Consider the following 25,385-nt stretch of genomic DNA (forward strand, 5'->3'; position numbering starts at 1 on the left):
GCGACCAATGAACCCATTAAAGTTGGTTCGCGGCCAGGCTGAAATACTCAGTGTCATAGAAAAACGTCTGACCGAATAAAAGTTGAAGTTAACTGTTTACTTGCTTCTTTTTGTCTGCACTCCTTTCTTCGGTCTGCGTGTGCAGTGTTTGTCTAACTCAACGTAGGCGGCCTCTCGCTGCCATGACACAGCACCCCTGCCATTGAAAAAACTACACATGTCCTCTCTGACTGCAGCGCCAAATGTGCTAGCACGTCCACGCGATGCTGGGAAGATGAAAAAACGTTGGGCGACCTCGGCGTTCCTTCTCTGTATCTGCCCTTGATGCTTGTTGGGGCAGCACGTTGTTGCTGAGAAAGTTGTGCAGGACACATGCAGCATTGACGATGGCAGTGGCCCTTTCGGGAATTGCATTTATCACTGTCAGCAAACACCTGAAACGGTTGGCCAGGATTCCGAATGTGTTTTCTACAACACGTCTAGCTCTGGACAACCTGGAAAGGAACAGGCAAGTATCGAGCGAGTCATCAAGACTAAGAAGCAGATCAGTAGGCAGCAGACTTTTCTATTCTAGCTGAAACCAAGAGACTACCAGCGACGGAAATGTAAAATTATGACTTAAGAACGCCACTTTTCGGACATTGCCGGCACGTAGCAACAACTATTTTGTCGAAACCTCTCCTCCCTATAATCCAGGGTGTCGAACCGGAACCGAACCGAACCGAAAACCGGAACCGAACCGGTATTTTTTCCGGAACTGAACCCGAACCCGAACCGTTATATTGTTATCGCGATGAACCCGAACCGGAACTGAACCGGAAAAAAAATAACGGTTACCGGCTCATGTCAAAACGGTTCGCCACGGGCTGTTGACAATGAATGTGCTGTCAATGCCATTTGTTGTTTAAGTGCCGTCAACTGACACACACCTCGCTTACATATTTTTCTTCTCCACTCAGTCTTAGGAATATAAACGCTGCATCCATGAATCTTGACAAACGCTGCATCCATGAATCTTGACATAGGAACCAGTATTGCGCTGGTCGCGGCTTGCACGAAAGAAGAAGAATTGAAAGGCTGTGCAAAAAAAAAAAAAAAATCGCGTCACGGGATTTTATTTTTCTACAATCTCGTAAATCCTAAATGCTGCTGTGTGCTCATTTCATAACACGTTTCTAGAACGCGCGAGTTCTTGAAGCTTGCTTCCATCGGAATGAGAAAAGAAAAGGCTGTGGAGTTTGATAATAATTCATGCGGTTTCGTATAGGCACTTAGAAGCTAACATATTTGTGAGACAGCGAACTCTTCTATTTTAATATTTATCCTATTACGTCCTTCTGGCGTTGCGTTCGGTGAAGTGCTTTTCATATTCCGTATCTTGTTTAATGAAAACTTCTTTAACGGTCTAATTTGAGTTACCGAAGGCTAGTTCAAATAAAGAAAGCTGTATTTTCTCCCCACTGTTCCTTCAATTGCTTACACGCCGAGGTGGCGGGATAGTTAGCGAGTTCTACTTGTACGTGGGTTTGTAAGGAGGTCGCGGATTTTGCAGCTACTGCGTCGGACACAATTAGATGAAGTCCGAATGCGTAAACGTCGGTGAGGTAACCTTTGAGTGCACATAAAGAAGCCATTCCTGGTAGAAATCCCTGAGCCTTACACTACGATGTATCCCGTTTCGTATGTGCTGATTTCAGATGTTTTATTTGTAATTTATTTTGATGTTGCAATTTGTCATTTATAATTTCCGATCCGGTTCGCGAACCGGTTCAGCGTCCCGAACCGGTTCGCGGATCGAAATAATTGAACCGGAACTGAACCGGAACAAAATAAATTTACCTGAACCTGAACCGTAACCGAACCCGTATTTTTTTTGGTTCGACACACTGCTATAATCAATAACAGGGTAAAAACCCACAAGATGTTCTGTCTCCAGCTTGCACTCGTTGCCTTCCCCCAGGTTTGGGCTGTGTGCGATGAAGTATACTATCAAAGGCACACAGCTCGTGCTCGAGGCACAGCATCTACCGAGTTTTTAGCCTGTCACAGGCTATGGACATTCATGGGAAGTGCCATTTTGGCTAGAATAAAGCATCCTGCCAGTCCGCAATCAGTCGAGTCGTTTGATTTGGAGGACGGTGGCTTGAGAGGTAAGTCGGTACAGATAGATGATCGTAATATATTGTCCCAATATCTTCCAGCTCGGCTTACTATAGAAAAATCAGGCAAGTGATGACAAGCAGTTCACAGACGAGTTGTTCTTGTTCTGTAAAACCTGCAGGTTTCTTGAAGTTGAATGCAAGCCAAAAAATCTTGATTTCCAGTCCTTATAATGCTGCCAGTGCTCTTTTTTTGGAAGCTGTTTGCAACAGACTAGCCAGTACTGTTGCAAACATCTCTTGAGATTCCTGATTTGTAGCAGAAATACTGCAAAGCCATTCTCAAAATTGTGCACCGTATCCAGGAAGAGATGGGTAGACTGGCCGGTTAGAATCTTTCATGTATAAAAACACATGAAGTGTTCTTATGCGCAAAGTGTCTGTGAAACAGCTTTGATTGGGTAAATAACTTTTAACTTGGATTCGTATATTCACCTCTATCTGACATACCCCAAAAACTTACCTGTAATTAAATATCCGCTGTTCTTCCGTGAGGTTTGTGCCACCAAACGGCTTCATGAGATTTTTTCCAACAGGAAATGCATCATCGCCCACAAAAACGGGGGGCAGAAACTTGTCTGGTGAGCTTGCTACCTTCACCAGCTCTGGCAGATGGATCCTCTTGCTTGCCAGAGCTCGTTGTAACGGTGTAGTCTGCGAGATGCCGGCGTCTCCTTGTGATCCCGGGGCACCGACGTCGGTGTAGATGAATTTGCAGTTTGCATATACCACAGCGAAGAGTACGATACTGTGGGTTTTCTTATAATTAAGGTAGACAGATCCAGAGTTTGGTGGCTTCCAGATGCAGACGTGCTTGCCGTCGAGTGCACCGGCACAGTTTGGAAATTGCCATTTCTGGGCGAAACCACTGATCACATCCAGCCACTCCTCTTTGGTCTTTGGAGTTCTTATGAAGTCCTCCTTCAGCTCTTCGTAGAGTGCTGTGCACGTTTCATGGATGAGGTCATTGACACTTGAGTGTCCGAGCCTGAATTGACGGCTTAATGAATGATGACTCTCTCCTGTCAAATGCACGAAGAAAAATCAAGTTGCAATTATTCGGCTTATCTCAAAATGGCATGATCTAGAAAGTTCTCCAGATGCATCAGGCAGAGCCGAGGAAGGGCAGTACATTAGGGCACCATGACAGAACAGCACACGACATAACAGCACGCGACAAAACAGCACGGTCAAAACAGCACGCGTCAAAACAGCACAGCGTCAAAACAGCACGGCGACAAAACAGCACGCGTCAAAATAGCACGCGACAAAACAGCAGAGCGTCAAAACGGCACAGCGACAGAAGAGCACGGGCCAAAACAGCACGACGTCAAAACAGCACAGCGACAAAATAGCACAGCGTCAAAACATGACATTGACAATATAGCTAGAGTTCGACGTTTTCGGTCTGTATTATTTCAAATTCCGCGCAGATTTTTTAAAGTTTTTATTCAAAATTTTTCGGTTTATTGCGGTGAATATTTGTAGACTCATACACTTCTCAGTTATATTAGGTTTATTGACGAAAACCAGTATACTAACGAAAATCCAATAATAAAAGCGTTTGTGTAAAATGTATATTGAGTACCATGTACCGGTCCTTCTTATTTGTTTCCGTCTTTGGCAGCCGATGCGATCTGTTCTGTAAGACGCACTGGGGCCTTATCGTGATCTGACATTGTCGTCGTGTGCTCGTATTTGTAGACAGGACGAGCATGAGCTTCAGTACCACTTCGTTCGGAGAGGCAAATATCAAAATGGAGAAATTAGCAAGCGTTGTACTCGGTGCGCTTTCCCCCATTATCACGACTGCGACAGGTGATAAATTCGCGCCGACTGCAGTAATGAATATGAAACACTCATAAAACACGCCCTCCTCTAGTAGATGGAAGCTAGGGGTGTTAAAAAATGCGCGCCATTTACGGACGCTCTTGATTTCTGTTGTTTGATTTCACGATTAAACTCTCTTCTTTTAACAAAAAATTCGGTACAAATCCCTATCAGGTGAAAAACCCAGATTTCGTACTGAAGACCCCTCCGCCACCGGAGCTTTTCTTCAAAGTTGAACCGATCTCGCAGACAAGCTGAAAACTTCGAAAGGAATTGGTCATAAGGTCAGTAATGAGTAGGGTTCCGTGTTTTCGGAGTTTAGTTTTCGTCAAATTCGGAGGGTATTTTTCTGAGTTTATTCTTTGCCAAAAATTCTGAGTTTATCGGTGTTTATTTTTGTTTGATTACGAATTCTCCGAAATTCGGAGCTCAATTTCGCAGTGTTTCTTATTAAAAATAAACAAATAATATCCAAATGTGAACGTATGCTGGACAAAAAAGAAAAACAAAACGCGATTGTATCAATTAATATTTTCTTCAGTTGGATTTGGCGTTGGTGCCATTACTACTGGCAATACTAATTTGTCCTAATATAAAAGTGGCACAGAAGTGTTATTTCAATAAATGTCTATACCCTGTTGGAAAATTTCGATGATGGAAAGATGACGGAAAAGGCTCATACAAACGTAACCGTAATATGGGACATCCTATACAAGCGAATCGGCGGATCCAGTATAGTGGATTACAGCGGATCGATACAGGTAGGCGGAACCATACAAGCGTGTCGTATTATGGGACATCCTATACCAGCGTAGTGGAATATGGCGGAAACATGTGGAACCATACATGCATAACGTAATATGGGACAACCTATACCAGCCAAAAGGCGATACCAGCACGGTGGAGCCATATGGCTCCAACATGCTGGTATCACCTTTTCACTGTTGTACACCCTGTTGGAAAATATCGATGATGGAAAGATGATGGAAAAGGCTCATACAAGCGTAACCGTAATATGGGACATCCTATACAAGCGAAAAGGCAGCTCCAGTATAGTGGATTATGGCGGAACGATACAGGTAGGCGGAACCATACAGGCGTGTCGTATTATGGGACATCCTATACCGGCGTAGTGGATTATGGCGGAACCATGTAGGCGGACGGAACCATACATGGATAACGTAATATGGGACATCCTATACCAGCGAAAAGGCGATACCGGCATGTTGGAGCCATATGGCTCCAACATGGTGGTTTCGCCTTTTCACTGTTGTACACGGCAATTTAGTTTTAAGCTTTACATATATGTTTAGAAAGGTCGTGAAAGCTAAATTAATGCGATTTGTGCAGGCGAGTTGTATGGCCAGGCGTACGTAGTATAGGGACCTAGTCGTAACGATCAGTCAGATAATTAAATACAATTTGTTAATTAACTTTTTAATTAGTGAAAATTAAACTATGGTTTCTATTGGAAACTTGCTGAGTCACTGAAAACCACAAAATCAACTCTTTTTAGAAGGATATAATGCAGGGGTAGCATTTTACGCGTTCTGTAAAAATGCTTTATTTGGACGAGTTTCTAGGTTTCAGTTTCTTATCAGAGCTCATCTTTGCGCCCACAGTCCTGTTCCCCAGGGGCTTAGACGCGCAACACACGTGCGCCTTGCTTCCCTCCATCCTACGAGGGAGGCGAGGGGGCGGCTTCGCACTGCGGCCACCGGGCAGCAGGACCGTAGGTGCAAAGATGCGCTCTGGTAAGAAACCGAAGTCTGGAAACGCGTCCAAATTGACCATTTTTTTAGAACACCATAAAATGCTGCTCTTGTCTTATATCTTCACAAAGAAAATTGATTTAGTGTGTTTTGATGATGCTTAGAAGTTTCTAATTGGAACCATGGGTCTATTTTCACTGATTGAAAATTTCAGGAACATACTATACTTAGAGAGAGGCTGAAGCGGTTTTGTATTTGAGAAAACACTTTTAAATCTTCTTCATTTGACCTCCAGAATCTCAAATATCAAAATTATTTGCTAATTTAATTAATCGAGGCTGCATAGAGTCATTTTTAAAGCGCTTTGAAAGCACTTCCCTAGAGAGCGACGTCACAAGAGCAGCTTTCAAAATCTTTGTTCACGCATCTTCAGCGCCTATGAAAGCTATGCACGCACATGCTATTTTTTAAAGGGGCAGAAAAATGTCACGACTGGTGCCAATGCGGGAGAATACACCTAGAAAACTTGCGACTGGACACGCGGCCCTTAAGCGACACACACTTGGCGGCTGAAAGGTCTTCTTACGATGTCACTATTGGTAGGATGTTTTTTTTTGTGTTTTCTCACGTTTAGTTATATCTTTGTGGAAAACGAACGGGATATTCAGATTCGCGGGATAAAACCACGCGAGAATGAACCTCCATCTAGTTTTCTGAAAGAAGTCTGGCACATCTCTGTAATAAGCCGACTGATCATTACAAATTAGCCTTTTATACTATGCCGCCCTGGCCAAATAACTCAAGTGTACAGACAGCGTAAATGTAGCTTTTACGGCTTTTTTAAAAAAAAATCTGTAAAATATACAAAAAAACACTCTGTAGAATGTCCCCCAATACAATATGATTGTATGGTTCCTTTCCCGCTTGCATTGTTCAAGAAAGACTTGTGGATATCCAGCGTTTCATTGGAATGCTGGATGTCAATGAGTCTCTACATCAGTGAGTGGTTTCAAACAATTATGATGTTTGCACACCAGTAAGCTCTTATCCGAGGCTCACCAGGAGCACTAAGAGCAGAGGCAAAATGTCGTGACCTGGTAAATTTGGTTGCAGGTATTTATTTTTAGAAGAACTGCATGCAGCAAAGCTTAACTTTGCTCAAAAGAAGATAATTAAAAATTCAATACTGAACAATGGTGTCCCTTGAGCTGTCAGACCAAACTCCCACTCTTGTCACTCAGGAGTTCCTAACTTGTGCGTAGAGGATCAGCACAACCCAGATTTGTGCTGCAAGCGCACCTGCAATATAAAAGTTGAAAAAAACATGAGATGAAATATGAGACGTTTACAATTCTCTGTAATGAGAAAATATAGTACAGCTCTCGAAGAGAAAGATGGGAGGGTATGCCCCTCCTTCCCCTCCCCTCCTCCTCTTCTGCTCCCTCCCATTTAGGGGGAAATTTCCTCACTAAATTTAGCGGGTTAAGTTTCCCAATATATTTAGCGCGGAAATTGATGTCACATGACCTCAACACAAATGCAGTTTTTCCGCTAAAAGTAGCGGGGAAAATGACGTCGCATGACCGTGTCACGTCATCCACAAAAAAATTCAGTTTCTCAGCTAGACTTAGCGGAAATATTAACGTCACATGACCACAACATTAATTCAATTTCCTGCCAAGTTTAGTTGGGCGGTTACGCCGACAGCGACGCCGCGAAACGCGGAAACGGGTGCTAAGAGCTGCGCTAAAAACTAAATGCATCAGGTGAAATAAAGTGAACATTAGATATACTGTAAGAAAAAGAAGAGAATCTAAGATACCGTTCTCAGATCCTTCCTTTTGTCCGTTCTCAAATGTTTTGATATCAAGAAATGTTTATCTCTTTATTCATACCCAGAGAACCCCTCCCAGTTTCAGCATGAATGCAATAAATCAATGCAGACTAGACCTAGTAAACTATAATGCACATGAAAATGAATGTTTGCCACATAGTCATGTATCAGTCAGTGGCTCAGATCTCAAAATACATTTGTATTGAGGAACATTCTTGAATAAAACTTCTGGGCTTCGAATTCAACAGTTTGTACTTCCATAAGGAACACTGTATGGCACTGATTTTTCTTTTTTTTTTGTGACACATCAGAAACAGCACAACACTGTCATCCTTGCATACCTAACAAGAATTTGTATCTTTTTTTTTAGCATGGCATGTGCTATTCTAATGCCCATACAGCCTCCTTTAACAAAATTTCCTTTGTATAGCTTTTTATTGGTTCTTATTTAGATCGCACGACAGATTCGATACCTTGAATTCTCACTCGGCATCAACAGTTTTATATATTAATGTAATAGCGAAAGACAAGATGTATGTACTTGAGTACGGTTCAACAAGCACAGATGTTGAGAAAAGTACTGAGGAAAACTCAAATGTCAAAATAAAAATAAGCTGGAATGTGGATACAATTATGGACATGGTCATGAATACAGTTAGCAGATTCAATATAAAGAATATGTGTTAGACGCACGCTCAAAGAAACCTGTTGCATCATTATTCATTCAAATTACTTTGCAGAACCCAGCGCTGCAGTCTCAGGTGGGAGTTCGCTGGATGAGTCTACTGAAAATGAGTGTAGACGGAAAAAGCAGTTTGATCTGCGATAATGAGCATTACATAAGTGACATGTCATTATTACTGTTACAGTGCCGAATGTTCCAAACTGTCAGTCGCATCATTCTGTGAATTCCCTCCGTACATTACAGGGTTTGGCTCTTTCGAATGCTTTGCGAGAAAAATGATGAACTGGAAATATCTAGAGTAGTTCTAGAAAAACTATTTCCAGAATCTTATCTCAGCATCGCAAAGAATATAAAAAGTTTCTAAAGACAAGGTTAGTGCAGGAGTTGAATAAACTAAATACTTTGTTTTTCGAAACCATCTTGCCGTAGTAAACGTATGAAGTTCCCCTAGGTAGAGCTAGTCATTACGGATGATTGTGCCCATTGCATACCATAAAAATTTAATTTGCGACCTACAATATTTACAAACTCAATTAACTCTGAATAAGTGGACCACTTGGCATTAAAGATTGGCCTCACCATGACTGTCTGCCAACATCTACATAATAATTTTCATGAACCTATGTATTTCAAGAAAATATTTGGTGTGAGCTGCTTAAAACACAATAGCACTTTTTAACAAGTGCTGATTGTTGGGCAAGTTGGTACGGTACGTTAGAAAACATAATTGCGCTTTGAAGACAGGGACATAGGAAGGACAGACACCACCGAGTGCTAACTTTCAACTGATTTAATTCAAGAACCTCAGCGTAAAAACACACTGCGTCACCGCACCACATCTCAACCAATCCGTGGCCCTGCCACGGACCGCAAGTACGCCAACTCCTTATCCGCCAAGTCAATTGACGCCACACTGACACAACACGTGCCAGAACTATTTATAGCATCAGCCTCCATAATTTCTCTAACAGTCACATCTTTGTGCCTAGCAAGAACAGTAGACAAAGCAAATAATGGTTTGCACTCGCAGTGATGATCTGTCGTGTCACTGTCATGACTGCGGGTGCAAACATTTATTTGCTTCGTCTACTGTTCTTGAGAGGCACAAAGATAGGACTGTTAGCGAGATTATGGAGGCTGACACTATAAATAGTTCCGGCACAAGTTGTGTCAGTATGGCGTCAATTGACTTGGCGGATAAGGAGTTGGCGTACTTGCGGTCCGTGGCAGAACGGATTGGTTGAGATGTGGTGCGGTGACAAAGTCCGTTTCTACGCTGAGTTTTTTTAATTAAATCAGTTGAATGTTAGCGCTCTGTTGTGTCTGTCCTTCCTATGTCCCCGTCTTCCAAGCGCAATCATGTTTTCTACCACACTTTTTAACACTAATAGAAAGCCTGTAGTGGGCCACAACTTAAGCAGTTTTCACTTCATTATGAAGAGCAATTACACATATGTGAACCATGAATATAGGCCTGCACTGAATTTTTTTCTTAAGCTGAATGTGCTATGCTCTGTTTCCTATATAAATCTTTGCAGAGCTGACAATGTGCAAGTTCCTGTTTTTTTATATTTCACATGTCCCGACTGCTGGGTGTGGTAGGGACATAAGATTGATGACACCAACAAAACACAATGATTATTTTAAGAATTTGTTTGGGTAAAGCACGAACAAGGCGATCTGCGGGAAGTTATTTCTGTGACACCGACGAACCTACATCCGCGGGCTTTAAGTTCACATGTTAATCATGTCTGCAGACTCCTTTTTGTAATTGGAACTCCATCCAACCCAAGATTTGAATATCTTTTTTTTGCATTTTAGGCTTGGTAGTGCTTTTGCTGTTCTAGTAATAGGTAAGAAAAATGCTTATTTCAAGTGGCATACCTAACACCTGGTGGCACGAGGACTCCCCTGTCGTGACGCTGATCGAAAGTCATAGGCAGGGAGATACTGCGATGCTCTTGTTGCTGGGATTATCTCCCCCATGGTCCTGGCCAGACCACAGAAAAAGATTGAGTCCAAGCTTGTGGCCACTAGGATCTCCAGATCTTGAGGCACCCAAGTAGCTGAAAATAAAAACAAATCACAATCAAGTACTTGGCAGAGCTACATTAGAATGGCTAGCATATTCTTTCGTGATCAGCACATAGATCCTCTTATTTTAGTCATAGTCACCCCCCAGGACAAGGCCACGTAGGCGTTAAAATGATGGGTACCGAATTAAGGCGAATGATCAAATGCATTCATTTAACCCTCTTTCGCCCCAACCTGAGAGACTTCTGTCAAATATTCACATTCAACTGTAAAGACTACAAATAAAACTACTACTGCAATGCAGAGCCGTATAGTCTGTTCTCAAATGTTATGATTTTAAGAAATGTTTATATCTTTATTCATACCCAGAGAACCCCTCCCAGTTTCAGCATGAATGCAATAAATCAATGCAGACTAGACCTTGTAAACTATAATGCACATGAAAATGAATGTTCGCCACATAGTCATGTATGAGTCAGTGGCTCAGATCTCTAAATACATTTGGAACATTCTTGAATAAAACTTCTGGGCTTTGAATTCGACAGTTTGTACTTCCATAAGGAACACTGTATGGCACTGATTTTTTTGTGACACATCAGAAACAGCACAGCAGTGTCATCCTTGCATACCTAACAAGAATTTGTATTTTTTTTAGCATGGCATGTGCTATTCTAATGCTTATACAGCCTCCTTTAACAAAATTTCCTTTGTAGAGCTTTTTATTGGTTCTTATTTAACTCGCACGACAGATTCGGAACCTTGAATTCTCACTCGGCATCAACAGTTTTATATATTGATGTAATAGTGAAAGACAACATGTATGGTCTTGAGTACGGCCCAACAAGCAGAGATGTTGAGAAAAGTACTGAAGAAAACTCAAATGTCAAAATAAAAATAAGCTGGAATGTGGATACAATTAAGGACATGGTCATGAATACAGTAGCAGATTCAATATGAAGAATACGTGTTAGACACACACTCAAAGAAACCTGTTGCATCTATATTCATGCAAATTACTTCGCAGAACCCAGCGCTGCAGTCTCGGGTGCGAGTTCGCTGAATGAGTCCACTGAAAATGAGTGCAGACGGAAAAAGCAGTTTGATCTGCGACAATGAGCATTACATAGGCAAGTGACATGTCATTGTTACTGTTACAGTGCCGAATGTTTCAAACTGCCAGTCGCATCATTCTGGAATTCCATCCGTATATTACAGGGTTTGGCTCTCTCGAATGCTTTGCGAGAAAAATTATGAACTGGAAATGTCTAGCGTAGTTCTATAAAACTACTTCCAGAATCCTAACTCAGCATCGTAAAGAATATAAAAAGTTTCTAGAGATAAGGTTAGTGCAGGAGTTGAATAAACTAAATACTTAGTTTTGTGAAACCATCTTGCCGTAGTAAACGTATAAAGTTCCCCTAGGTAGAGCTAGTCATTACAGCTGATTGTGCCCATTGCATACCATAAAAATTTAATTTGCGACCTACAATATTTACAGACTCAACCAACTCTGAATAAGTGGAACACTTGGCACTAAAGATTGGTCTCACCATGACTGTCTGCAAACATCCACATAATAATAAACCTATGCATTTCAAGAAAATATTTGGAGCGAGCTGTTTAAACTGCCATAACACTTTTTAAACTAATAGAAAGCCTGTAGTGGGCCACAACTTAAGCAGTTTTTGCTTCATTATGAAGGGCAATAACAAATATGTGAAGCTTAAAACTAGGCCTGCACTGAATTGCTTTCTTAAGTTGAACGTGCTATGCTCGGTTCAATATATTATCTTTGCAGAGCTGACAATGTGCAAGTTCCCATTTTTTTTATATTTCACATCTCCCGACTGCTGGGTGGGGTAGGTACATAAGATTAATGACACCAACGTAACACAATGATTATTTTAAGAATTTGTTTGGGTATGGCACTAGCGAAGCCATTTGCGGGAAGTTATTTCTGTGACTTCGTCGAACCTACATCCGTGGGCTTTAAGTTTACATGTGAATCATGTCTGCAGACGCCTTTTTGTAATTGGAACTTCATCCAACCCGAGATTTGAATGTTTTTTGCATTTTAGGCTTAGTAGTGCTTTTGCTGTTTCACTTCAAGAATAGGTAAGAATGCTTATTTCGAGTAGCATACCTAACACTTGGTGGCATGAGGACTCCCTTGTCGTGATGCTAATCGAAAGTCACAGGCAGGGAGATACTGTGATGCTCTTGTTGCTGGGATTACCTCCCCCATGGTCCTCGCCGGACCACAGAAGAAGATTGAGTCCAAGCTTGTGGCCACTAGGATCTCCAGATATTGAGGCAACCAAGTAGCTGGAAATAAAAACAAATCACAATCAAGTACTTGGCAGAGCTACATTACAATGGCTAGCATATTCTTTCATGATCAGCACGTAGATCCTTTTGTTTTTATACTTTGTACTTGTACCTATTAAAAAAACTGCTCCTTCACAGCCACAGTCATAGACACGCCCCAGGACAAGGCCACACAGGCCTTGAAATGATGGGTACCGAATTAAGGCGAATGATCAAATGCATTCATTTAACCCTCTTTCACCCCAACCTGGGAGATTTCTGTCAAATATTCACATTTAACTCTAAAGACTATAAAAAAAACCTACTACTGCAATGCAGAGCCGTATAGTGGGAGAGTTTAGCCAGTGGGTGTGGTGACAAAGGTGCCGGAGAGGAGGAAAGGGAGGAGAGCGCCGAAGGAAAGAGAGAGAAGGCAGAAAAAAGGAGACGACCGCTATTTTGACGCAACCCTGTTGCCGCGGAGCACTGCTGAGGCTATGTGTCGTCTGCTACTGGCTTAATTCATTTTTGCCTTTATAAAAGTTTGCGTTTAAACGTGGAGAAACTTCTTTCTTTAGGTATTTAAGCCACCGAGGAATAACACTATATTATTTTATTGCCAGAGCCTGCCAAATAAAAGCAAAGGGCAGGTGTCTGGATAGAAAGAGTTTAGTTGGCGCACCAAGAGGCTAACCAATAAAAATAGGTACCACTCTGCGCAAAATGCCTAAAAAGCGTGCATCTCTACTTGACACTAACAGCGGCACACACTATCTATTTTACTGACTAAAGGGTACTAGATCATTATTTTCAGCTAACTAGTCAAAATAGACAACAGCTAAAAAAAAAGCAATGGCAAAACCAACAATCGAATTCGCCTGCTCTCCAGTAGCACGACATCTATAGAAGGCAGACCTGCAGAATGAACAAGCAGTCTAAAGAAGAGTATGTCCCATGTATAATTTGTTTCCATGCTGCAAAGCAAGTGCTGGAAAGAGGTTTCACGACATTAACAAAATTTCTTGCAATCAGTTGAGAACAAGTTAGAGCAGTGAACTTGTCCTTGCCCTTGGCATAACGTTGTTGCCCATGGAAACTCAAATAAATTTGTGAATGAAAACAAAAAAAGACTAACCTTCATAAAAAAAAATCTAACTTTCGCAAAGAAAAGTTATCTTGAACAAAATATGCGGGACACAGTTGTACAGCATCCATTTTTGTGCTGAACCAATTTTGAGGCAAATCTGCGACAATGAAAAGAAAACGCCCGAGTACAATTAAGGGAAAGACAGAAAGGATGCATACCTACAACAAAAAAATTTAGAACGGCCACGGGCAGGAACCTCTGGTGAGGCTCTCGGAGTGACTCCCTGCAATGGGCCTGCGCAGACCAGAGAACAAGATCGGTCAGAGCTTGCAGCCATAAGGTGCTTCATACCATGAAGTTTCAGAAGTAGCTGCACTTGGAAGCAAAGTGCATTTCATTTCTCTGCAGAATGGAGAGTTTAATAGCTAGTATGCATTCATAAGGTGATACAGTCACGAATGCAGATTTTTCAATGCAGCACTATATCACCAAATTGTTAACCGTGCCGGGCAACACTAAAAACCGGGAGCATTATTCCAAACTATCTCAGTTTAAAGTTAACCACGGCAGAAGCTGCAAGCCATGTGACCTTCTAGTTGGATGCCATGGTACGTCGAGCTTATAATCATGTCTCACACTGATTTTGCTGCAATGGCTTGTAGTGTCAAAAGTGGTCCAGCTTAAAAGAGATGCAAAGTATAGACGTTTGTGAGTGGGGCCCTGACCTAGTCTTCAGCTACATTGCGAGGTAGGACGTTCCAACCGGGATGTTTGCTGCCTGTAACCACACGACCAGCTTGTGCACAGCGATTGCTCGAGCCGAGTACATGTCCTCGACAGTGCCATTATTTGACAAGCAGTTTTATGAATGTTAAACATGGCTGACTTGCAGAGAGACTGCATCTCAACGACGAATGACTTGGGATACCTAACTGAATACTGATATATTAACTGAATGCAAAACAAACTACCTGGCAGACATTAAAAATTATCAACAGGGTGGGTCGACTCCGTATTAAGTTGGAGTCGATGCGTCAGGCACGTAGCCAGGAGTTTGTTTCAGGGGGGCCCCCTCATAACAAAACGCTGTAAGAGGGGGAGGGGGGAGAGGAGGACTTTAGTATTTTACAAAGAGAGAAGACTTGACTTGGACGCTGGGTACCAATACTGACTACAGCCTCCTGCGTGCTCGGGGGCCCAGTCCCGAGACAGCGCAGAAGGTGGAACGCTGGGTGGAACGAGTGCCGAGTATTAATTGCCCGCGCTATAACCAAACTACAAAGAAAGACGTGATGGCCGACGCGCCGGCGAACGGCTTACGGTTCGGAGGACCCGGCTGTCCCCATCATCGCTGGACTCCGGGCCGGCGTGGCCATCAGAGACAGGATGTTCCAGAAGAGCCAGACGAAAGAAAGACACGTTCGATCCCGGGCGTGGGCTGGTAACGACTGCCCACGAAAACTCGTGAGCCCCAGTTTTATTGAAAGGAAAACACAGGTGGCGCCGGTAATAAGAAATAAAAGGAAACATGGCGCCATCCTTTAAACAAACAAAATAACACAAGAAGATGGCGACTGGCGCCATCTATCGCTAATCAAGATTACTACAAGGACCCATGCAAAATGGAAGATATCGGAGGGGGGGGGGCCTCATAAGCTTCCCCCTGGCTACGTGCCTGCGATGCGTAATAGGACAATACAAACAAAGATATGCCTTACAATTCCTTTTGCACCCCCAAAATGATATGTTTTTGAAGGTAAGATACACAATGTTCTTGATTCAGAAAGTGCTCCAGCTGTACCTCGGCTATTCTACCTCAGCATATGCAGTAAGGGCACTCGCCAAGCCTATTCTCCTCAGCTCTGTGCAGGTTAAGCTAAGTTAGAGTATAGAGGTACACGCTCACTGACAGCATGAGAAAGGCAGGGAGAAGTCTCCGTTGTTCCACCACCAGCCCGTCTGCTACCTTCGATGACGTTTCAGCGCCTCATGAGCCTGGAGCAAGCACATCTGTCCAAAGCGGGGTGAAAAGCACAACCACGTGCTGGAGGACGCCCAGCCATTCTCTTTTTGTCATAGGCTATTCTACATATTTTAGTATGACATATTTTTAAGTGAGAAAAAGTATTGCAAATATGCAGTCCAACTTTGACCATAATACAGAAGTCTGATAAAGATAACAGTTGCCATTCACCATTTTCCAAATAAGTGCTCCCACCTATCGGAACATCTACACATGTGGTGCGTGAGTGGGTTCAGGACTGAGACGCTAGAAAACGAAGCGCTCACAAGGCTTGTCTGGCCCTTCCAACCATGCGAGTACATTCATCGCAAATCCCAGATTTTTAGACAAAATGACTTAGAATAAGCAAATCTTGTCTACGCCCGATGTAGAACATTGAATTGTGATTCCCCCATATTGTGCCAACCATCCTTCAACCTGCGCTACCACCTGCAAATGAACTATGTTGTGCTGCGGCACGCGTCCATGCTGCCTGCTTGAGAAGAAAACCACTGCTCGTGTTGAAGACGACATCCCACAATGTACAGGCAACAATGTTTAACGAACTAAAACAAAATTGATATCATTCAATAGACACAGATAGGCTTACAAAGTGTCGACACCATGATTGTTGTTGTTGGTTTTACTCCTGCATACAAACATAAGTGACTTCCTCTTTCCTCCGATGTACGTTAAAACCCCCTTATCTTCGTGGCCCCTATTTCTTCTCGAATCGGTCACAGAGGACATAATCGCAGCCACTGAATTCTGCAAAATTAAAGGCCGCGAAAATTAAAGGTTCGCCAACATTAAAGAGTTTACTGTTCTTCCGTGTGTCACATAATGTTAACATTTCAAGGAGGCTGAAGGTATTGGTTTAAGGAAAAATTGACCTATGAAAAAAAATGCCCTTCTCCAGGTTAGGCACACGAGGTTCTTTTGCACTACCTATAAGGCGGCAAGTTTGTTTCGGCAGAGCTTTTGGTTAAACGGAGTCACAAAAGTAGCTATACTTGGAGTCAACCATTTTGTGCTGCATTATAAAGCTAGAGTAAATTCCACTGTGCTTCTGCACAGCACTGTTTGTTGCGAGAGCATATGTGGTTTAGTGTTGCATCCCATTTGCATGATCTAGAGAAACTAGCGCTGACAGAGTTAGAGCACTCAAAAAAAAAACAAAAAAAAAACAGCCGACTGTGGAAACATTGAGAGATGCACACATGCGAACTGTGCATTTCTTAAAAATGGACTAGAGCAAAGGCAAAGACAATATATATACTTACGGCGACCATACTTGCCTTTCCCAAGCATGACCACTTTTCCCTCGGTAGCACCATCCAGTAAGCACCAGCAACACGCCCATGAGACGCCGCCGACTCCTGGATTGAATGACGACCCGCCTGAGGTCTTGGAAGGAGATCCGGAACACTGCTTTAGGCCAGATGTTGTATCTGGAGGGGGCAGGGACTAAAAGTAAAAATTAACAAATTTATCTGAAGCGCTACATTCCTATAGCATAAACTCTAGGATAGCAGTATTTTTTTTTTGAGGTCAGTGATGCATTTTAATTAAACACAAATGGTTGGTTTATAACTTTATATGATGAACCAGCAGCCCCTATTTTCCTTAAGTGTAACGGAGTGTCTAACGTTACGTCCGACGGAACCCGAAATAAAAATTAAAGTTACGCCCAACGTAACTGTCAAGCATTCGAGTTGCGTCCGACGTAACCCAAAATAAAAATTAAAGTTATCGTATTTACTCGAAAATAGGTCGAACCCTATTTATTGGATCCACCAACAAAAAAAAACAAAAAAAAGGAATTGAAATTTAGGTCGATCTTTTTTTTTATTTTTAAGAACAGGGGAAATTTTGGGCAAAAGAAAGAAAAAAACCTTTATTTGCATCACTCTCAGCTAAATCACGGGGCGATGCCAAAAACTTCATCACCGTCAGAACTTCTGGACATGTCATCGTTGTCCCAAGCTTCGTCAGCTGGGTAGACATCCTCGCAAATTCGCAGCAATACTTCACTGACACCTTTGTAAAATGACGACAAGAAACGAAAAAAGCTGCGAAGCGACGGAAGACAAACTACAAAGACGCAAGCAAAGCCGCCGTGTCGCCATGAGCAACACGCGAGCCGAGCCGCCTCAAGCAACTAACAAAAATAACATCTTTTTTTTTTTTGTGCGCGTTTGCGAGGATGGAGGGTAAAGTGCATGGCGCGTCGCGTTCCTCTCCTTACCCGTTGCCCAGCAAGGGGAACGCTAGAGGCGCGATGTCGAAATCCGACGCCCGACCGGCCACCGCGGGCGGCGAGCCATTTCGGCAACCAAAAGCTTTTCGAAACAAGAAGCGGCGCGGCTCTACGGCAACGCCGGCTCGGTGACTCGATAGCTTCATGCCTCCGGTAGGGTCGTAAAATTTGGTCGCGAATGTAGGTGTCGAAATTCTTTAATCACGATTTCCGAAAAAAAAAAAAAAAAGAAAAGGTCGACTTATATTCGAATACACACGGTAGTCAGCCGCGCGCCGAGACACACATTATGAAAGCGATTGGTGCGAGCGACCGAGGCGATGAGCGACGTTTTCTAGAAGCCCAAGAACCGAGCGGCGCAAGCAGCGAGAGTGAGAAATCTTCGGCGCTCGGCGCCGGCTTTCGCAGCTTCTCGCCGTCGCTCGTCTCGTTGATCGCTATATTGCTTACATGCCGTTCAGAAAGGCGCTCTACGTGCTTACCATTGCATTGGGACCAGCCTCGCATCCAACCGTAACCAGTCTTTTTTTTTTTAGCCGCCCAGGTAGAAGTTAACGTCGTACATACACCGTTTTCAAGCATGGCTCCTCGTTCATTGCTCGATTTACATTTTCGGCAAATGACCGCAATGAAGCACAATTATTCTAGTTCAAAATTGTCACGAACACTTGGCACGCATGCTTATACTGTAGCGCACCTAACGTAATTTAAAAGTAGAACGAAAACGGGACGAGATTCGCTTACCGTTTCACGGATCCTAGGCCTAACGGCCGTACTTGGAAGTCGCCTGCGGTCCGGCGATCGGACGAGTCGAGCCGGCCTGACGCAGGCTGACCACGCCTGGTTGAACTATGAGAGGTGCCGTCCAGTTGAGAGCCAGAGACGCAGTAGAAACGGACCGCAAAACATCTGTCCCGTAACCGTAAACGAGCCAACGAACCCCCACACCGCTCTATCTTCGCCATCTCCGCGACGACCGGAAGTGGAAGCCGCGAAGTTATTAGAAAACCCGCGGCAGCGGAAGCCACTGGGCGGAAGCTTTAAGTTTCGGTTTCGCTTTTCTCCAACGCAGGCTACGGTCGCTACGGTTTCGGGCTGGTGGGTTTGTCGGGTTTGTGGCTGGTTGCGACGACGCGAGGGGCCACGAAAAGACGCCAAGTTGGCCGAGTACGAGTCACGGCCCACGATACGAGCAACGGGCCGTTTGCCGCTGTCGACCGGCGATGAGGTATCCGCGGCTTGGTGTCACGATCGGTTTGTTGCCGTGCACGTTGACTCAAAGCTCGAAGTTATGCAGTTCCGTTCCGGCACCAGCCGCACCACGTTTTCCGGTGCATCGCACGTGGAGGCCTTTGGACGCATTGAGTGAACGTAAAGGTCGTGCCCGCTGTCTTCGGTGCTGTGGAAGAAGTTGGGAGACGGAAGGCGTTTAGGACTCCAGGCCGGGCCGCCGGTTCACTCTGAACGAGAGGCGACGTGTGTGTGCACGCTTTGAGGAAGCCTCCGCGTTTCGCCGCGCTAGACCTCGCCGATCGCGACCAGACCAACCGGACCCCGAGTCCGAGAGGCTCTTGCGGAGCCAGGAACTGCACCGAGGTAGGAGCTGCTCGTTCTGCGCTACCATGCAGTGCTCTACAGTGCTCGGAGCTCTCGGTGTCATTCGTGCTTGCACCGAAGCCTTTGTGACCCCTTCGGACGCGCAAGTCGTACTTCGCAAAGGTTTGGACGGGGCCGCCCTCACCGAGCAGCTCCGCTATATTCCGCTTACTTATGATCGCAATAAAAGCTTGCGTTCTCGGGAAAAAAATTGCGGGACCGCTCTCCGCGCCGCCGACGAGGTTGGCCGCCGCCATGTTCTCAGCTGTTCACTCGCTCCCGCAGCGAGCGCCTTCCGATAATCCTCCCCGTTCCAAAATGCGATGCGCTTTGCGCATTATGCCGTTTACATGACCGCATATTGATTGCGGCAACTGGATTCAATACGACTAAGTCGCATTCGTGTAAACGTGGCTTATGTTCTTTTTCGACATGTATGGTGTATGTAACAATAGCGGTGGTGAACGATGGACGATTTTGTTGGAAGATGCCGGTCGTCTTTCTGCATGTATGGTTTAGTTATACCGGTGGTCCTGTGGTATAAGCGTTTTGTTGGAAAGACGGCAGTCGCCTACGTCATCGGACGCAAAATCATACCAGCCACACCGAATCATATCGGCAAACAAAGTGGCTGCCAGTATAGACAGACCCGGAGCCATAGCGGTGCCGGTATCTCCAGTTATGCAGAACGCCAGACCAAACTAGCTGCATGCGTAACACAAAGAAATTATGGTGGTGTCATACCAGAACTTTACAAGCAGCAGGTTTGTTTCTTGTACGTTTTTTCCAATAGGGTTACACACACCACAGCGCACTACAGAAAACAACACTCACACCTTACACACGAAAAATAAAGCAAAATTCAAACAAACCGCGCTGACTGACAACTCTTACCGCTCATTCACACTGGAAGCGGATCCGCGTTCGCAAAGCGGTTGCGAACGCGGTTGTATAAAGATCCAGTGCAATTGCACGCGCGCTTGATGTCATCGAGTGCGCGTGCAATTGCACTGGATCTTTATACAACCGCGTTCGCAACCGCTTTGCGAACGCGGATCCGCTTCCAGTGTGAATGAGCGGTTAGGCATCTCGGAGATCGGTGCGCATGATTTGGGAAATTCGGTGGTGCTAGAGGTTGAAGAAGACAAAGTTATATAAAAAGAGTTGTCAGTCAGCGCGGTTTGTTTGAATTTTGCTTTATTTTTCGTGTGTAAGGTGTGAGTGTTGTTTGATATATAGTGCGCTGTGGTGTGTGTAATCATGTGTGGTGGCATTTTCCCAGGAACATTTGCTGCACGCGCTCATTAAACCATTAATTGTAAAATATGTGTGTGTGTGTGTGTGTGGGGGGGGGGGGGGGATTGGCACATCGAAATTCAGAGTATATCAGATAAATCCGAATATACGAAACTTTTACCGGCGGGTAACACGAAACCCTAGTTATGAGTCACATTCCCCCCCCCCCACAGACACACAAACACACCACTCCAAACGCCCTAGAAAACACTGAACTTTTTCAGCCAAGGCCGAATTCAGAAAACATTAATTCGGCGTACTTTTGCCGGTTATATTCGGTTTAACCCGAAAACGCTGAACCCTAAACATAGCGTTTGAAGTTAAAAAATGCACGTCTCAAATAAGGCACTGTAAAGGAATTGAGGTTCTAGGCCAATTCGTCGAAAGCCAACTCGCCGACGGCTAATTCTTTTAATCTGTTCTTTTGGAATCAAGTTCGCAGTGGGGAGTATACTGGATGCGCACATGAGGGTTCCCTGGGCAGTACCGAAGCCGCCGCTGGTGCTTATTCTGGCTAGTTTGTAGCGTGAGCCACACTGGCCGAGGTTGAGCAGTTTCGCGTGACTCGCATAATGAGCTGTGCTCCGTGCTGCGCATGCGCGAGGAGCAGTGACGTCACACGGCACACAGCTGGCGCGCCGGAGCCGCCGCCGCGCCCGCCTCGGCGGTCTGCGCATTCCAGAGGAGAGCGTCATAGCCGCGGCAGACGCACTGGCGCCTCCGCGTGCCCAGCTGTGCGCCTCCGTTGCGCAGTAGCCAAGTCTGACGCTGCAACGGAGCCGCTTGATAGCGCCTCTCATTTTGTGCGCATAAGCTCACACTACACATATCCTGGCATAGCCGAGCTAAGCCACCGCAATTTTTTCGAGCAGTTTTGCTTATTTTTACGCGTACGTTTGCTGGTGATATCGTCTACAATAAATAATCCAATCGCACGGCAATGTGCTGTCGTTAGTTGTTAAAAGAAAAAAACAGAAAGAGTGTGCGGCAACGGTGTGTTCAGCCCATGCTGCAGTGTAAGGCCACAGCATTGAGGCTGCGGCATGTTACTGCTTCACCGGTTTCCACTCGATCAAGGCCTTCGTCGGCAATAATTTGTGAATTTAACTCAAAGCGTACGACTTCTCGCCTGCAAGCTACAGCCGCGTGTTTCTAGGAGATTTTATTCACGGCGAATGAACCCCGCAGAATCGGTGCCCATGATACACCTTGAATACGCTCCACATTAAAGTCACCTTATCTTACCGTTTCTATGAATGCGTTTGTAATCGGCGCATCCCCTGCTTGTTTTTTTTTTGTTTTTTTTTTTTTTGGGGGGGGGGGGGGGAGGGGAGAGAGGGGGGGAGGAAACGTTCTACGCTTGGGTGGTGATGACGAAACGAGGAGTACTACGGAACCTGACCGGACCGCCACAAACCAGAAAGTTCATAACTTGAACTTATGAATATCTTTTTCCCAATAACTTTTCCTCTTTCCCTGATACTTCATAAAAGACCAGACAACGCAGCCAACATCGACGCGAAGGTATCCCCTCTAACTACCCAATCTCTTCAGAGATTAGCGTAGTTAAGTAGTAGTAACTACTGCTTTATTTGTTTTTAGCAATCACACAGCAGCAGCAATCGGGACACTGACTTGAGTGCGATCCCGTCGTCGCCAGCGTACTTTTTTTTATTGTTTCTCCACTAGCTGTTATATAATGCCATGCAATGTCCAATCCTTTTTCTTTACGTTCTGTTTTATTTTCATAAAACGCTACCTATTACAGCCTTTTTACATGCGTGCTGTTTTGTCGTTGTGCTGTTTTGACGCCGTGCTGTTTTGGTACGTGCTCTTCTGTCGCTGTGACGTTTTGACGCCGTGCTGTTTTGTCGCGTGCTATTTTGACGCGTGCTGTTTTGTCGCCGTGCTGTTTTGACGCTGCGCTGTTTTGACGCGTGCTGTTTTGACCGTGCTGTTTTGTCGCGTGCTGTTTTGTCGTGTGCTGTTCTGTCGCGTTCCCGTACACTAGATACAAATAATTGAATTACCAAAGAAAAGAAAAAAGAAATGAGGGTGACAACAAGCCGATCCTGGTTAAAAGTGGTGGATTTAACTGAAATTGGTTTTCTAAAGGATGACACAAACACAGAAGTCTCATACACGGCTGATGTTTTATTGGACAAAAAGGAGGAGTGCACAGCACGGGACTTACAGGGATACAGGAAGAGACACTTTCCACAAACTATCATTCCCCAAAAGAAATTCGTCCCCAGACCTTACAACTTCTTGCACATAACCACCCAAGGACAGGAAACATGTCTTTAAAATGGTGGAAATCGTTCTGTATTAAAAAAAGAAAAAAAAAAACATGCCGATCCGAACACCCAAGATACCTTTCGCTATTTGGATTATGAAAAAAGAAATGCAACTGGAAATCTATTGGAAACTTGATATCCAGATAGAAGCCAATAAGATATCTTGTTCCATAAGCCAGATAGCGAAAAGTTATACTGGGTTCTGGGGCAGGGATATTGCGGAATATTTGATGATCATGTTGATGTATGTATGTATATATATATATAAATAAATTTAATTCTTATTAAACACCAATTTGGGCCCTCTTTTTTACCAGGTGGATAGACAAATGAACCGTGCTACACACTCGGCCACCGCTACCTCGAACGCATCCCGAGCCCCTGACAACATTCGACGAACACTGCCCCGTCCAGCTATCTGCACAGCTAGCTCTTACATTCTTCCAGGCGAGAGGTCCGGGGTGGCTTAGGCGGGAACCGCCGACAAGAGAGACAAACATCTGGGGGTGATAACGGATCCGAGGTCGTAGCCTCCAGAAATTTATTACGCGCTGTACAACAAACAAGGCTGGAGTGAAGTTACTTACCCGTTGCAAGATAACGAAGAGTGACTTGTAGCCGTGTCTCTGGTGGAATTGCTCGCCGCATCACAGTGTCCTGTCGCGCTATTCTGGGTCCCACGCGAGACAGCAGCTGCAGGAATTGCTCGCGGCTGACGCGCAGCAGCCTGCGGTACTCCTCGGGATCGCTGTCGAGGAGCTCCTCGTAAAGTTGGTTTTGCATACCGAGTTCCTTTCAGCACATCCAGTCTTTCATCCAAAGCGATCTCCGACACCCACAAGACTCATCTTCATCGCAAGATAACGCTGCGGCCATCGCGGCCAAACGACGCTTTCGATCCACCTCCATCTTGACGATTACTCTGGACAACAGTGCGCTGTTGGCGTTTCGCGGGCCTGTGGGGTCGAGAGTTCTCCTAGTTGTCGTCTGCTCGTCTCATCCGTCGTGTGGATGCTCTCGGGAGCTCGAGGCTCCGCGGATTTGTCATCACGTGACCAATCCGTCCGCGGATCAGTCCGTCGTGTGAATCGACCATGTGGTGCGTAGCGTCGGGAGAGTGGGAGCGCTCCGTCGTTCTTGGAGGCTCTTTACGTCGGTCGTTTTCGGCAACTCCACTCCAGGGGTTGCCGCGCCTAGTTTCCCCAGCGAGCAGAGCCGTATACTGTAAAACCCTTTATTTTCGCGGCCCCTATTTTTCGCGAATCGGTCACAGATGACATAATCGCGACCACAAAATTTCGCGAATTCCAGACGCCTGCATTGAAGATCTTAAAGACCGAAATTTTCGCGCGCCCTTAAATTTCGCGAATTCTTCAATTCGTGAAATTCGCGAAAATTGAGGGCGCGTGAACATTAAGGGTTTTACAGTATTCGGAAAGTTTGGCCAGTGGGTGTGGCGACGAAGGCGCCGAAGAAGAGAAAAGTAAATGAAAGGGAGGAGAGCGCCGAAGGAGCGACAGCGAAAGAAGGGAGCAGAGAGGAGACGACCGCCATTTTTTAGCGAGGCTGTCGGAGACTGGTGGAGAAGAGCACTGCTGAGGCTACGCGTCGTCTGCTACGGGCCGACTTCTTTTTCGCCTGAATAAAAGTTTGTGGCCGTACGCTGAAAAATCTTCATTTATTAGCTTTTTAACCCACTGAGGATTAACAGAATGTCATTTTCTTGCCAGAGCTAGTGATATAAAAGGTAATAATCGAGATTTAGATGCCGATCCCACGCATTCCGCCGGGAGAATGATCGAAGATGGCGGCTCTCCCACTCAGGTGGGAGCAGCCGGGAGTTCACGCGCATGCGTTCATGCCTCTCGCTCTACGCCGCGTGCTGATTGGCTCACTCGGGAGGAGAGCGTTACGGCGGCGTGATCATAGACTGACCAAACTCTCCCCATATACGGCTCTGCCAGCGAGGAGCGAGGGGAGACGGGTCTATATCACAAGAGCGAATGACATTTTAGCGAACAGCGACATTTGAGCGAATGGACGTTTTAGCGAATAACGGGGGCGCGCGTTAACCCATCCGTCGCGCTGCGCTTTACGCCGCTTCGTGGCGACAGTCTGCGGCAGCTCATTACAAAAATATGAACCCACTTGGCCCACCCGAAAACGCCGCTTCGCGGCGTCCGACTATTCGCTTAAGTGTCGTTCGGTGAAACGTGGGCGTTCGCTAAAACGTAATTCGATCAAGTGAGCGCCTCCCAGGGGAGACAGGCCTTCACGTCGGGGTCG

The 25,385-nt window shown here is 45.0% G+C and overlaps 1 protein-coding gene across 1 annotated transcript; it reads right to left on the reverse strand.

Moving 5' to 3' along the window:
• Positions 1-247: 247 nt before the first annotated feature.
• Positions 248-23,932, reverse strand: LOC115309464. The gene is made up of 3 exons (XM_040212260.3): positions 23,687-23,932; positions 2,623-3,181; positions 248-494 (listed from the first exon to the last, which is right to left on the reverse strand). The coding sequence occupies exons 1-3, from the start codon at positions 23,880-23,882 to the stop codon at positions 248-250; spliced, it is 1,002 nt and encodes a 333-aa protein (XP_040068194.3). The 5' UTR covers positions 23,883-23,932.
• Between the last annotated feature and the right edge of the window lie 1,453 nt (positions 23,933-25,385).

This window comes from Ixodes scapularis, unplaced genomic scaffold (assembly GCF_016920785.2).
Source record: "Ixodes scapularis isolate PalLabHiFi unplaced genomic scaffold, ASM1692078v2 PGA_scaffold6__148_contigs__length_123643588, whole genome shotgun sequence".
NCBI classification, from domain to species: domain Eukaryota; kingdom Metazoa; phylum Arthropoda; class Arachnida; order Ixodida; family Ixodidae; genus Ixodes; species Ixodes scapularis.